Source organism: Seriola dumerili, unplaced genomic scaffold (genome assembly GCF_002260705.1).
Source record: "Seriola dumerili isolate Sdu_G_001 unplaced genomic scaffold, Sdu_1.0 BDQW01000068.1, whole genome shotgun sequence".
NCBI lineage: Eukaryota > Metazoa > Chordata > Actinopteri > Carangiformes > Carangidae > Seriola > Seriola dumerili.
The window spans coordinates 10,267,061-10,283,630 of record NW_019174323.1 but is presented as its reverse complement, the minus strand read 5'-3'; the positions used below and the strand labels follow the sequence as shown (position 1 = coordinate 10,283,630).

At 39.1% G+C, this 16,570-nt stretch overlaps 1 protein-coding gene across 1 annotated transcript; it reads left to right on the top strand.

The window, feature by feature from the left end:
- Positions 1-86: 86 nt before the first annotated feature.
- On the top strand, positions 87-16,210 carry LOC111220281 (protein FRA10AC1). The gene is made up of 14 exons (XM_022743314.1): positions 87-159; positions 806-885; positions 1,165-1,257; positions 1,912-1,957; positions 2,145-2,221; positions 2,437-2,520; positions 2,735-2,819; positions 4,504-4,549; positions 11,648-11,761; positions 13,053-13,095; positions 13,512-13,639; positions 13,837-13,887; positions 15,273-15,357; positions 16,048-16,210. Exons 1-14 carry the CDS (start codon positions 142-144, stop codon positions 16,088-16,090), a joined length of 993 nt encoding a protein of 330 aa, XP_022599035.1. The 5' UTR covers positions 87-141; the 3' UTR covers positions 16,091-16,210.
- The last annotated feature ends 360 nt before the right edge of the window (positions 16,211-16,570 follow it).

Genomic DNA, 16,570 nt, shown 5'->3' with positions numbered 1-16,570 from the left:
TTCATCTTTTCTCAGCAGACTATCTCAGAATAATTCATGAAGCTAGACTAGACGTCATCATGCCGCGATGTGCTATGCTGCGTCATCATATGGCGACGTGCTTTTCATTTTGTAAACATTTGACTGAGGGAGAAGAAACTTATGGATAATCTTGTGAAGGTGTGTTGCTATTAAAGTGTAAAATCTGCCTTTTTCATGTAAACAAGTCTGGAAGAATATTTAGCGTTTCGTGTATTTGTTATTAGCCAGTTAGCATTAAAAACATTAGCCAAAACATTAGTTAGCCACAGGGGTTACCTCTCTTAGCCTAGCTGTTACTCTTGCTTTTACAGTTAAGCGTTTAGCTAAAAGCAGCATCGCTGTGTCGAACTTTGGCTGTATGTTTAATGGCTAATGCTAAAGTATGTATATTGGCTCTCACGAAGAAGCCTGTTACAGAGGCAGGACCATGTAAAGCACCAAGAACAAAACACAAAATAGCATCTTGAAGATGTTCAGCTTCCGAACAACAACTTAAACTGGTCATTCGACAGCGGTACATAGTGTCATATGCACTGTATTGTCAGCTATAACCGATCGTGTGTAGTGGATAAAAATCTAAGAGGCTACCTATACCCATGTGTAAAAGTGTCACAGGCTTCTGAGCATGTTTCTCAGTGACTGGGTACATACATACAGCATACGTTATGCCTTTTGAAATATGTTTCATTCTGCAAGTTGGTCTGTTTGTATGTAAATAAATAAACGCATTGCATTCGATCAGATGTGATTCCACCAACACAAATGAGTTCCTGTGTTTCCTCAGGTGCATGGAAGCGGTGGCTATGACTCTGACTTCAGTGATGATGATGGACAAGGAGAGTCCTCACACAGAGGCATTAAAAGGTAAAACTAAAGACAACAGCATCACAAAGGCTCACTGATATATTTATGTGTGTATTCAAATATTTATCATCTAAACTAATGGGGTTTTGTGTCTGTGTTGACCAATGCTAAAATGCTAAACAGCAAAGGAAGTCACACAAAGGCTGATATTGTGGATAAATATAAGTGCTTCCTCTACCATCTTTACTTTTGTCTCCAAGAGCTTCCATTCAGACTGATGTGGGTCGACAACCTCATCAACTAACACATGCTTTCTGTATTTATTTGTACCTTTGTCAGGAAAAGTGAAGAGGAAATCTTACAGAAGCCGTTCCAGAAAGGCCGGCACTCCCAAGTGGCTCACCGGAGTTTACACTCTAATGAACTGGACAGGTAGTGTACAATCAATCATATCTAATTATGCAAGTCATTATGTTTTATGTTTAATTACTTCTCACGTCCATCATGCAGTTTAATTCCTTTTCCCAAAATGAGCGTTATTCCTTTTCGATCCCATGTTCACATTGTGATTAATGTCAGTTATGATAATATATAAACATTTCCTATATTTAAATGAAATCCTTCAATCAAATTGAAATTTTCATGTGCAATTTGTGATGTATAAAAATGAAGAAAAATCCGATTATAATTTTTTCATGTTTGAAAACTTATCATTGCTGCCAACTAAAATCCCTATGAACCATTAATATATGCTTCAAGTAAAATTGGACCATAATTCCTTTGTCTTATAATAATTTCTTGTCAGTCTATTGTTGATCCATGTCTCAAAGTGTGTAGTGTATACTCAAAACAAAAATAAAAGGCTCAATTTTACTTAATTATTTAATTATTTTAAGTTAATTCAGTGACAAATCACTTAAAACACATTTTGTCATTACATTGAGGCCAAACTCATAATACTGTTATTTATAAAGTAGAACTATATAAATTATATTCAAAGTTTCTAAAAATCAAAAAAGTAGGACGTGAACATCACCTAATCTTTGATTATCTTTTGGGTCACTGATTCTGTTTCCTGTTTTTCAGAGAAGAAGCCAGGAACAGAAGAGCCCACCTGATATCATTGAATGCTGTATCCTGTTTTATTTTTAATTTAATTGTGAAATGACAATGAATGTAAAAACCATGTAATAATTCCATGTTAGTCTAAATATTAGTTGCCTTCATTTGAAGGCAATAAAACTAAGGGATGTGGAACATTTTTTCAGTGTGCAAAGTTAACATTCAGAGAGAGGCTGACCTTAAGCAGATGTTTCCAGTTTGAGCGACATAAGAAATTTGTCGGTGACTACATACTTTATTATGGAGGACAGATGGCTGACTTCAAACGCTCTGTGTAAGTACTGTGTGTCACAATCAAGCTTGACGATCAGTCATCTGCTGTCACTTCAACTAATGAGAATATGTGTAATCATAACAGATCATTGGATACTCATTTGTTTTCGTATATACTTAACCACAATTTATACTAGTAGTAATGTTATTGTAATAACTCTCCTTATCTGTGCACTTGCAATTAAAAGCTTATAAGATTATTTTTGTTTCCCTCAGAGCTAAAGACAAAACAGATCTGGATGTGCTGCGTGAGAATCATCGCTTCCTCTGGAGGGACGAGGACGAGGAAGACATGACATGGTGCTCATCACTCGTCAACGTTTCATGCAGGCTGCTTTAATATTTAGTTTCCTCTTGATTATTGTTCTGTTCTGTTTTGAAAATCTCTGCCTCTAAAGGAATTATAAATATGTCAAAACTCTGAATCTAGTAGCTTGTGTCTGGTGGCAAAAGTCAGTTATTTTCAGATGAGTTTGTGTTTTTCTATCTTACATCTGGACTTTTTCTGCTCCAGGGAAAAAGAACTTGCCAAGAAGTATTACGACAAGCTGTTTAAAGAGTACTGCATAACTGACCTCAGCAGATACAAGGAAAATAAGGTAGGATAAACAGATTCATTGTTTTATTGATTGATTTATTAGCCAGTTTAAACAGAAACGGAGTAGCAGAAGGTGTAGCTCACATCAAACAATGTGACACCACATGACGGTCAGTGACTATTTTGAATATAGCAACTTTGAACATGTGAAGTTATCACATCAGAAGCCAGTTTCAGACAAGAAAGTATTGGGTGTTGTAGCTTTTATATGTCGTTGCTGTGTCATTATGAGGCTGAGCGAGTGTTGTAGCAATATTTAGTTACACTAATAACAGTATGACATATTTCAAATAATTACAGTATCTATCTATTTAATTTCCTCTTGATAAAGTATACAGCGTTGAGTAATGGGAAAAGAAAACACTGCATGTTCTTGTATCAGTTAAGGACTATTATTATGAATCCCCTTGTAAAAACAAAACTGTTGCTGCGGCAGAGAAAAAAAAGATGAAGTGAAGCACAAGTTGTCATAAGGCGAAAATTACCACACCTACAAAATGAAGTGAAAGAAAATAATACAGTGACTATAGACACCTCAGCCATCCTAGCCACCACTGCTAGGACTTGGCAGGATGATCCATTTTTTGCACTGTGCTCCAAAATCACACTAATTGGCCCAGTGGTGGCACCATGAGTTAAGGTTAAAACTCAGACACTAATATCCACCACCACTGGTCTATTTAAGATACAAGTCGGGGGTATGATGCGTTTTGGCACTGTGCTCTGTCTCCAGTGACCACAGGGCCATCTCAAATAACTTTATGTCAAATCCAAGGGCAGTATGCTTATGGCTCCATAGCTGCACTATTTGGTCTGATGGTGTTATACTTTCAAACTCATGCGATATATCTCAGGCTGTGATACTGACGTACATATGACAGTTGTCATAGGTACATGATACATAACACCCAGACTGACCCTTAATTATTAGAGGCACTATAGTTGAAATGAAAAGAGTAAACAGCCACCAGACAAACAGGCACCATAAGTCCAGTTGACTCAAAAATTTAAAATGAATCCAGTGTTGCTCATTAATTATTCTGATTTGCCTAATGATTGCAAATGCAGTGGTGAGTTGCATCAGTCCCACAAGTGTAGTCGCATTTTGATCAGTAGTGTCGGGCAAATGAGGTGTGACAGCACATACAGATGAATCCACAGACAGAAAATGTGCTAGACAGACGCCGGCTAACATATTAATGACGAGCTTAAACGACGACTGCACCATCTGTGATGCTTCCTGTTCACTGATGCTTCATTCCAGCCACTGAAGATACTGTAAACATGCAAATGATATTACATATAGTAAGGCGTAAATATGTATGCAAAGTGGGAATACACAATATTCTCACGAAGGTTTGTGTTTCAGCTGTTCACACCTTCTGAAGAGCTTTTACAATTGCCAAATTGAATTTTGTTTGTATAATTTTATTTTTGGTGGAGTGGTCAGGCTGTTGCAACAGGACTCACACCCTGAAACATTGAATTCTTCCACTGAAACAAATACAATTGAAAGCTAATGACAATTCAAAGACAAGGTTTAGAATGAGCTGTGGTAGGATTTCTTAAATTAAGCATTATATGCTTTATTTTAGGGAAAAGAAATGTAATTTGTGCTGTGTGTCTGGCTGTTTCATTGCAAATGATTTTGCTGATTTACATCTTGTTAAATATGTGCCCAACAGTTTGGATTTCGTTGGCGGACTGAGAATGAAGTTGTCTCTGGCAAAGGTATGGCATGGTCAAAAGTTAATTTAAATTTTGAGTTTATACATTTCTACATGTTTTTATATTTTTGCATGTGCTGCTTTCTCAAAACACTGTGCAGGATAATACTGATGTTCTGTGACCTTAATGAGAGAAAGTGAAACCATTTTTCTTAATTAACGAATCACCTTCACTTCGTTATTAACAGGTGTTTAGATTGTAATGTGTTCACACTAGAAAAGTGAGAAAATGAAGCATACTCAGACCAGACAGAATGCATACTAAATTTGGCTGTGCTGTTGATGTGTACTATTCTCTTACAATGCAATGCACAGAGAAAATGAGGCAGATGTTCACAGCTGGAAAAAAACAAAGCAACAAATTGTAGATGGTGGTAAAAGATCTTGGAAAACAAAAATAAGTAATCAGCTTTAGGAAAGACATTTTTCTTACTGTTTGTGATGTTTGATGGACATCTGATGTTACAATCTATTTGGGACAGATAAGATTTCTCATCATGCCCACAAAACAGTTCACAACTTTTTCCACTAGATGGCGACAGCGATAAAGACAAATAGCAGCAGGTAACATACTGTAGATACTTCTGTCCTCATGTAAGACTGTTTTACAGATATGCATGTTTCACTTTGCTTTGACTTTCCGGAATATCAGAAAACCTTTCAAATATTTGATTCAGGTGAATTTTCTTTTTTTTCTTTTTCTTATTTACTTATTTTGGTTCCCTGTTTATGTCTTACACCCAAAGAAAAACCTCATTCTACCTCCACACTTGTGATGCATACTAAACTTAGGTGTGCTGTTGATACATTCTACTTCTTAATACAATTTGTCCACACTTCGATGACAACTGTGTATTAATGGTTCATGATGAGTGCAACACCTCCTCCCTGTCTGCTGCTCCTTTGTGTGACAGTGACATATATTTATAGGAAAGGCTATACCAGCAACACACAGAGGGTAAACTTACCTTGATGGCTCATTGATATGCCTAGAGCCACATACACACACACTCACTCACACACTTTACATTTGAATAATTTGTTCATGTTTACATCAATACAGCCTCACAAACTGACCCAGTGTGTCCTAGAAAGCTGACTAAGCCAATATATTGTTCCAGATTAAGACGGTGTAATCCTGGTCTCTGACAGTTCACCACCCTGTCGCAATACTCTACAGGAAGTGGGATTAGAGCAGGCACTTCACTTGAGCTGTCACTTCTGTGATTTGTGTACATTGATGATTTGCAGAGAAATACCTCTTAAACCACTATTTAGAGCAGGAGACACTAAACACTCAAGTGAAATCAATACTAATCTAATGCTGTAAGGTGGAGCCTATGTCCTCAGTCAGAGGTCGTTTAAAGTGTTTGTGGTTAAAATCAAAGGTGGAATACGTCTTTATGACTTAAGTTTGATTTGATTTGAAGGCTGATGAAGAGTATCACTTGATTGCATCTGCACAAACTGTAGATGAATCATCGCCTAGATATCTTGTTTTATTGTTCAGGTAGTTACACCTACACTACGTGTTGTTATTCCAGGCTCAGGTGTAGTGCCAGTCAGATGGCCAAGCTTGACCTCTGCTCGCAGATAGAGTAGATAAGACCAAACTTTTCCCAATTAAACAGATCCTACAGCTCCTTTTAAAGGAGCACGGCACTTCCACTCTGCCATAGGCACCTTTTTGGAAATCATCCTCTTAGCGTCCCCTTGCTCTCTGTGCACTTCAGGTCATGTTGGTATTAGGTAATGCTGACTACTCTTCATTCAATCACTTGGATTACTAAGAGCACTGACCTTTCTTTTCATGGCCCCAGTGTGATATGGGATGTAGGAGCGTGCAGTGCCAAAAGGTTGGAATATTTTTCCTTTGAAAATATTAAGGGGGAAGAGAAAGGGAAAGATTCTATTCTTGAATCAAGCACACAAGAGCAGGATCACATGTTATCCTTTCCTGGGAGTCCAAGGGTTTCTTACATCTTACAGAATTTTTCATGCTCATCCTCATCCCTTTTGTCTAGTCTCTGAAAGATTCGCATGAATAATTCCAGTCATGTGTGAGGGAAGGAGAAAGCCTGAAAGACCTCCTGTAAACAGACCTTAAACGTGCCTGTTGGAGTTTTTTTGTAAACAAACAAAATTTATGTTTAAATTCAATGTTTCTCATGTGTAACAAACATGTGAAATATATTTGATTCCTCATAAAACATTTACAAAGATGATTTTTTTTTGGATATTGTCGATCCTTCATCATTGTTGTATCCATTTGGTAAGGTCAGTGTTCTACCTTACCTTCATCTGTGCCTTCCAGTGCTTCTTTGCATGTTACTGCCATCAGCTGTCGAGCAGTGGAACAGTGTGAAACAGTTGGCACGAATATCAATGCTCTAGTCCGTGTGCATATGTGTCCTTGTGTGTGCATGTACGATAGTAACAAATCAGGGACTCGCGTGTAAAAACATTGCTGCGTGCACTGCTCACATTACACATCGGCAACATAAAGCTATGATTTTGCCATATATCATCTTTGCTTCTCATACAATGTCAGTATGTGAGGCAGGCGGTTTGTAATAAGAGAAATCCATCATTGAATGAGTATATTGAATTGGTAAAATTAGTTTTTAGTCTTTTACGCTGGAGCAGATGTACGTATGTGATGAAAGGCATGCGGCCACTTCATTCCAAGTCATGTTTTTTTTTGCTGTGGTTTTCCCGTCTGGTATAAATTGAGCTTTAGTCTTGCTGTCAGGAGGAGGTCAAAGACCAAAGGTAGTTGAGGCCAGTCTTATTTTTGGTGGGCCCCCTGTCAAAGTAAATGGAGTATCAAAGGTCTTAGCTTATGTAACTTTCCTGTCTTTAAAAAACGCTCACCACACGCTCGCTTACAGTGGAGGAATCAGGTTTGACCCACCTCTGTGTAACTTACACTGTTAGCTGGGGTGTGAGGCCACTCTAAGCCGTCACTGAGACATAATAGTTCTCGCATTCTGACCTTAGAGTTTTATATTTTTTGTGTTGTTATTTGTTTTTTGGATTTCAGTTTGTGACAGAATTTTTATTCTTATTCCAACTTGCCTGAGTTTCTAACCCTCTGATTCCACCTCTACTCCATCCTCAGACTTATTTTTCAGCTTATTATACAGCATGTGGTCCACTAACATGATTGAATTGGAATATTGTCACATCCTGGCAGTTTCCCTTAATTTTACGTTTTTAAATAAAATGAAAGTGGCAGGCCAATTTAAAGGTGAGAACATTTCATTTGCTTTAAATAGTTGCTTTAGTGTAGCCTCAGTTCCAACAAAGGCAGAGTTTGTACTGAATATCCAGCTGGGCTCTGTTTTTCCAGACAAAATCCTTCAGCTCCAAAGAAGTGTGAATGTATTTTAAGTGTTAGAAGTGATAGCTCATTAGTTCACAGCCTGCAAAGCTTTCAGAGTTGCCCAGTGTAACAATGGAAGTGCAAACGTCTCTTTTCTTATTGTTTTAATGTGTTTATCTGTGTGTGTGTCGCAGGGTATTGCACATTAATACTAAGAAATATGAAATATGAATATTTCTCAGTGGTATGTTAAGGGATAGACAGATGCAAAGCAGGTCTTTGGACACATTCTGTAAAAAATATCATCTCAGTGGGATATAATGCTCCTTAGGCTACTTGCTGTGAGGTAAATAAAAGTTCCAAAATAAAACGAGTGTTGAACTTCAGGTCAGCAAACTGGACTGCTTGTCAATGTGAAAGACAGGCATAAAAAGGCTAACTCTGATCCAGAGTCAGAGGTGGGACTGTGTGGACAGAGAAGCAGCCTTTTGGTTGCCAGTTACATTCCCAATATTTGAAAAATCTGCCTGGGGCAGTGAATGTTTATCATTTCCCACAGGCGGAGAATTTATTAAAGTTGGTCGACCCCTACAATGGGCGGGGAGAAGGGGGTGGTGAGTATCAAGAATTGGCTGCAAAGCAGCACTGAATTCTCCAGCTCAATAACTATTGCACATGAATGCAGCCTTCAGACAGACTTTTCAATCAGTCGGCACTTTAAGGATAAAAAAATATCGTTTTGGGTGGGAGCGGATCTATTTGTTTGGGCCTCCTAGGATAAATGTATAAGGCGAGCAATGATCACTCTTCATTCACATGAATTAGTCTCCATTTAACTTTAAGCAGAGCCTGAACATCCCACACACACGTTACTCACTAGCCTGCAGTTTTAGTTGATGAGTATAGAGAGCACCTTTTGTGATAGGAATGTGTAAAGTTTTACAGTGACAGCTGTTCTCCAAAGCCATGCCATTGAAGGAATAGTTCAACAAAAACCTTAGAGGAGCAGGTAGGCAGATTTTGTTACCTTCAGACAGAGACAGGCTAACTGGCTTCCCTCCTGTTGCGTCATATTGTTCTTAACACACAGACATGAAAGTGGCATTGATCCTCTCATCCAACTCTCTGCCAGAAAGCAAATAAGCATATTTCCCTAAACTTTCAAACATTCCTTTAAATAGGTTTGCCTTTTCAACTGGTCTCATGTATCAGAAATATTTCCACAAACTGGAAATGTTAGGCCTAATAGCAAAAGCTTAGGCAGAATACTCCATGAACTTTAATTACCCTGTCAAATTATAATATTTTCTCAAAGTCAGGCCTAGTTTCGTAATAATGTCTTCTTTGTGAACACTTATTCAAGAGTGAATAAAAAGTGAAAGAGCACAGGCTCAGGTCACTGCCCCAACTTCATCCATTGAATGTTAATCATGCAGCCATCTGTCCTGTGGTGTATCCATCTTGATCTCAGGCTGCTGACTGGTGGCATTAGTAACCATTGACGTAGGAGGACAGGAGTTCCCTCTCTTAATGGGTTTACTCAGCTGACCTGGTGCCAACCCTTTACATGGCACACGTGAGGCTCACCTGATGTGTGAGGATACCCAGTGCTTGTCAACAAAACACAGTGGCGGCCCTTTTGTTTTTGTTTTTTATTGCAAAGACATTCAACAGAGACCCATAGAAAAGCTTTTGTGTAAAACTTATTTTGTAAAGCAGGGACGTTGTTGTGTGTGTGGCCCTATTTTAAAAATCCACCTTCTGAACGCAGCGACTAAAGTTGTGCTTATTACCCTTTGTGTGGGAAATTGTGGAGCCTGGGGGCAGAAAATCAGAAATAAGCGAAGAATTGTTTCCTGACCTTGATTGTATTTAGTTTTTGACATTTATTTCATCAAAGAAGTTGCCTAGAAACAGATTTCCATTGACTCCGCTCTGTCACTGTTGTGGTTATGAGTAGCTGGAGGGTCAGACACATTCACACTCTCTGTGTTGTAACCTTCAAATATATCACATTCTTTTATATTTGACACTGACTGTTTCTCTGCAGCAGCAAAGGGATTCAGTACCTTTTTCAAGGGGGCTCAGTTTTGTGTAGGCAAAACACAGGTTTAGCTGCTTTCTTTACAGATAAAAGCTGTTGTGTGTAGACAGAGCGTTATGTGATTGATTTTTTTTTTTTTTTTCGTGCGTGATGTAGACAATTAAGATACCACGGGTGAATTCCAGTGCGATTGGCATTGACGTCACTGATGATAGTGATGTCTCTAAGCATCAGTCACTGCTCATGGCGTCATGTTGGCACAGAGTTGAGAAGATGGACCTGCCCCAAGTCACTCCCATATAGTGTCAGAAAAGACCAGACGTCAAGGATTTAAAGGGATATACTACAATTTTCAGTTTCCCTTTACTGATGATGTTTTAAGTTTTAAGTCTTTTTAAATGTAGTTAGGTGAACATATACAAAAAAAAAAAAAAAAAAACTTCATTTGAAGTTAGCAATTTAAGTAATCAAATTGTTGCTGTTTTTCTATGATAAGGAACTGGTTGATTCATTAATGAATATAATATTTAGCAACACTAGTACTGTAGCCCCAGGTATGGCAATGACAGTCAGTCAATCAGTCTACTACTTTGGTCCCAATTGGAATATCTCAACAGCTATTGGATGGGATGCCATTCATGGTCTTTTCAATTTGGTGAAAATATTTGGAGACGTGAACTTGTGGTGCCATTAAGCTGAAAAAAATTCTGTTTGCGTTGTTTTACTGTAGTATCATTCAGGAAAGCAGCCGTAGACTTGGAATCCGACAAACACAACAATGTTTGTCTTACATGAACAGGTAGGGTATTTAGAAATAGAAGTTAAATCAAAATATTACCTGTGTGATGTCTTATTGTCCAGGAAAATAAATACAAATACGGCTCAGTATTCTACTTTAGAGCTACACTGATTGTTCTTTAATTTCAACCATAAAGTCATATCATTTCTGGTTTCTTTTACTTATTTGTATATAATAACAAGCTCACCCAAATAAACCCAAATAAAGATCCAGGACCGGAGCCAGAGGTCCACAAGTGTGTTTTTTAGCTGACGTCATGGGACTTAAATCTAATACAGCACGTGAAGAGAAAGTCTGCCTTATGGCCCTAGTGGCTCGAAGCCATGACGACCAACGTCACCTCACCTGAATTTGAGTCTTGATCTTAGGCAGGTGAGGGCAGGCATCCCTTTCCTCTAGCCCCTTTGCCAAGAATGGACTGCTCTGACGCACTTGCTCCCCCTGCTACAATCTGGAGGAACCCCACAGGCCAGATCAGTGCCACCTTAAGCTCCTCTGGGGATAATAGGCAGGCTGTGCAGCAGCTGGAGGGAGGCCTGAGGAGATGAGGCGAGGTGAAGAAAGGGAGATGAGACGGAGCAGTGGGATAAGGAGGAAGGGGTGTAGTGCAAGAGGGGTGTAGAGCAAAGAGCAAAAGGGGGGAGGGTGGTGAAGGAGAGCAGCAGGGTTTGGAGGCTGCCTGACAGAGTCTGAAGTGTTTGGAGATTTATAGTCTGAATTCCTCAATCGTGTAATAAAACATCTTTCTTTTTCAGTTACATCCTCTCATATCAACTCCGCCATGTTTTTTTTTAATTCTTTGCACACAAGAGTATTTGTAAATTCACTGTCAGGGCTCAGTGGCTTGCGTAATTTTCTACTTCTTACTTAATGTATTATCAACATGGAGTACATCTTTGTATGTGAAAAGTACATGTTCTCACTGGTCTTCCAGGTCAGTTCCAGTGTGGAAACAAACGCTGTGAGAAGCAGGAAGGCCTAAAAAGCTGGGAGGTGAATTTTGCCTACGTGGAACACAGTGAAAAGAGGAATGCATTGGTCAAACTCAGTAAGCAAAATGACAAATTATCTTCCCATTTTCTCTGGTTATGCTCTGTGTTTGTGTGTATGCATGTCAGCGATGTGTGTGGCTGTGGCCTGGTGGGGTTTCCCGTCTAAGACCCAGCTCATAATAATCCTCCTTCAGGTATCATACTGCAGAAAATCCTGTTAGAATAATTACTGTAATTGGAGGACCCACCAGTCATAGTCAGCTCAGTCAAGCAGGAAATGGCAGGCTCTTTTAACAAGTTAGTGCAACAGGTCACATCCCGACATGTTGTTTCTCCTCATTAATACAAAAAAAAAATGTTTCTCAACTTGCAGTAATCCTTAATCCAATGTTTTGACAGTAATGAAATATGATCTGGCAACCCTGCAGCATGGAGTTGGTAAGGTTCAGTGGATGGATAAGGATGATGTTGCAATGATATAATGAAGATAAATAAATGAATAACACATAAGTATTTAAATTTTAATCCATCTACAAGAGTGAAACAGGAGTTCCACAGGAGTTCCACAGGAGTTCCACAGGAGTTCCACAGGGTTCTTTCCCTGGCCCCCTATCTCTTTACATATTATTTTATTTGTGAATGGAGCAGGTTTCCAGATGTGTGCTGATCATACTGTTATATATGTTTCAGGTTGAACCATTTTTGTCAGTTTACATTCAGTTGTTGCTGCAGTTAGATTCTATAGCAGCATGAATTGAAACTAAAACTATGGTGTAACGCTTAACAGGAAGATAAAGACAATGTGCTTTTCATTCTGTGGTCTGTATATACAGTATATCTATGTACAATATCTGTCCATATAGAAATACTTAAAAGAAACACAAATACTGAGTAAACTAATGCTTGGACCTAATTCTGCTTTTGCAGGCTTTGTAAAAGCTTTATGAGGAAAGAAATGTATTCAACACATTTGTTAGGCCCCAAGGACACACACAATCTGTTTTGGTGAGAAACAATGAATGTAATCGTGACTAGGTATGTTTACAAGAAAACTTCCAAGGGGTACGTTTTGCAAAGGTCATTAACTGTAAATAAACGAGAAATGTTCGTTCCAGTGTATTTCATTCCCTAAATGCTGCACAGAAGTGGTTGAATTACAGCGACTTACACTGACTGCAGCTGTAGCTTAAGCTTCATGTCCCTTTTCACCAACATTACAATTAAGCTGTTATAGAAAGTGCAAGATTTAACCCTAATAATGTCTGTAATAATAATAATGATGATAATGATGATAACAATGAAACTGTTTGTAATGGTAATGATGATTCCATGTTGTCTCTGTTCTAGGACTCTGCCCTGAATGTTCTTTCAAACTCAACTACCATCACAAGTAAGCTGACCTACCTCTTACTCTTGATGCATTTCTGCATTAAAAATGTAGGTCGTCTTTCCCACGATGAGTGATTTCAAAGATTGTAGAAAAGTGTGCACTCGGAGGCATCATGTTTTCAGGTTGTCCGTCCTTCCGTCCGATTCTTGTTAACGCAATATTTCAGGAACACCTTGATGAAATTTCTTAAAATTTGGCTCAAACTTGGACTCAAGGTTGACCTGATTAGATTTTGGTGGTCAAAGGTCAAAGTCACTGTGACCTCACAAACACCACAAAATGTTTTGCTTAATTCAACTCAATTCATACGCTTATTATGTCAAAATGATTGGGTGATTGGGTTCCACATTGTATTTCAAGAAGTGGCCGCTTTACATTCTGAATACATTTTGGTCAACTTGTGGTTCTCCTTGTAGGAGGAAAGAGGTAAAAGCAAAGGCAAAGACTAAAAGTTTATCGGAGGAGAGTGAGGAACCACCACACAAGAAGAAGAGGAAGAGATCGTCTTCACATTCCAAGAAGCACAAACACAAGAGACGCAGAGGTAAGATTCCTCTCAAACTGTCCCATTAATTACGGCAGTAATCTCATCAGATGGTAACAGCCTGTGGGAGCAGCCTTGTTTATGTTTTGTGCTTGGAAATGATATCGTTCCCATTTCTCTCTTGTGTTCGACATTATTATTTTGTCCCATTCTATTAAAACATATCTTATTTTACAACTCTCTCTGTTTCTCTACAGATCGCTCCACCTCCTCCAGCAGCTCAGAGGAGTTGCTGAACTCGGACAAAGGTAATGTTCATAACTCTCTCTCTCACACACACACGTGCACATGTGCACACAGACACACACACACACACACACACACACACACACACACACACACACACACACACACACACACACACACACACACAGAGGGACCTCCCCCATTTCAAAATACACATACATTGCACAGTTTATGATCTACTCTCCTGGGCCTCTAGGCCATGACACTCCTCCGAAATGTCTGGAGTGAAAACAGCCTTGACAGTCCTTTCTGGAAACACATCCATTAGCTCTGTATTTAGCTCTGTCTGCTTTTTCTCAGCTCTGTCTCTCACCATTCCTCTTGACTTTTTTTCTTTTTTCCTTGTCACTTTGCCCTTCACTGTGAGCAAAACGAAATGATGTATGTCTTTGCCCTCTTGTGTCCCTGTTCTGTTTATTCCAGGATCTGGATGGATGGATGGATGGATGGGTGGGTGGGTGGATGGTTGTGTGCGGGAGTGGATGGATGGGTGGGAGAAGATGTGCACAGACACAGAGGTTATGTCACTGAGTTCAACATGCATTGGAATACAGACACAAAAACACATATTTGAAGCAGTTGAAGTAATTTGTGAGCGATGCGTTCAGGGAGAGTTAGGGACTTTATGGTAATGGAGGTACTTCATCTCCTGGAAACTGAGGGCTACTTTATATTAGAGCCACATCTAGGGCTGCTGGCAAAGCTAACCTATAATTTTCATTTTGCACAATGTTATCTGGTTTGGAAGTGACTGGATTAAACTGTTAAAAATATGCTAATGGCCTCCTCTTGACGCTCAACCTCTGGCCCGCACTGCATTGTGTATGTACCCTGTTGCCTTCATTTCCCAATCCATTTCTCCATCCAGAACAGTGCACTCAAGAAACTACACATAGAAGCTTTATCAAAAGACCTAGAATTCCCCTGCTGAAATACCACTAGCCCCCAGATTTTCTTTTTGACAGTTTGAAGAATTTTGATTTAAAAAGCTATGTAGGAATGGGGACCTTTTGAGGACAATATAAACTTAAATAATAAATGCTTTTAAAGAAGAGCCACAAGGTAAGACTGGCTCCTGGATGTCTGTGGCCCCAGGTAAAGGTGCCTACTTTACTCGGTTTTGTCGCTGTTCTGGAAACATTAAATTTGTCCACTTCAAACTACCCACTGAAACTTCTTTTTGAATTTGTTCGTGCAAAGAAATGCAGAATCATGCTGCTAGATTTATAGTCTGAACGTTCACTGATTGGTCAAGCACAACTTCAACAAAACAACTTCCTGCTGTGTGACGTTTCTACCCTGACATCAGTAACTGTTGAACTACTGTTATTGTTAGTTATTCCCTCCTGGAAGTGTGACTGACAGCTCTCTGAAACTCTCCTGCTAGACTCTGAAGCTGAGGATGGGCCAGAGGGCCAATCAGAAGCCGACCATTGGCGAGGACCCGCCCCAGCGGTGGAGGAAAAGTCAAGGTGAGATTAAACGCTAATGTTCATATTAAATCACACCCAGTAAGCTGCAGTAAAACCATTCCAGGCAGTCTTTACCAATTAGCCTACATAGGGTACTGATCCGTACATAGCACAGTATGTAGACCACTTAGATACCCCACACAAAGCTGTCATGAACAGTCAGGGAAGTCACTAAACCTTTAACCTGATAATGTCACACTCACACACTCCTGACATTTAGATTTCTGCTCTCAGATATTACTGCAAAGGTCAAAAGTAAGAGTCGGTGTGTGTTCAAGCACATCTACTAAATGAGCAACACTCTTGACCTCAAGACAAAACACAGTCAATAATATGATGGTAGTGATTCTGATCAATTGCACTGGACACAAATTACTTTAGAATGAGTCAAGTTATATAATTTATATAATGATAATTGTGTTTGTATTGAATTTCATGCTTTGTTTGTTCTACGCACAAAACATGATCATCATAGACAATTTAAATGCTCCACATTCAGAGATACTCCTGTGTTAACACTTGCCGTCGATGGCAGGTAAATTAGGTGCTTGTTTGTTTGTATTCCGTATCGATAAAAGCAGAGTGCTAACACAGTGAGAGTTGGGCCACCCAAAGAATGCACCTAACAGTCTGTGTCAACACTGTGCATGGCAGGAACTAACATTTCTGTGATTTTGTTTATCTGTTTAGGGAGGAGGAGTTTGATGAGTACTTTGAAGATATGTTTCTTTGACTCTGCCGGTATCAGTGGAAACCCTGCTGTGACTGCGCTTCCTTTTGCGCACCACTGACATTAAGCCTGTAGTTTTGTCTGACTGTATGTTTCATTACTGTTACAGAAATAAACACAATGTTTAGCCTGTACCTGTCAATGTCTTTGATTTACTCGTCTGTCCCCACCACAATCTCTGTGGAAAATGAATGAAAATAGTTGTAATCATCCCAGCAGCATAGCTGTAGGGATGGCAGTGTTTGTCTGAAATTAGGTACAGACATTGAACTTCCTCCAGGATGAATTATAATTACTTTAGCGTTGTCGTAACTTTTCATCCAGTGGGTTAAAATTTCTATTTGTCCAACACTTTGGTTAATGACGAATATTTGATTTCATTATTTGAATTAATTTGCAAATAGTAGATGCTAACATGCTGATGGTGCAATGGTTAACATGTACCTGCTAAACATCAGCATGTTAGTATTGTCATTGTGAGCA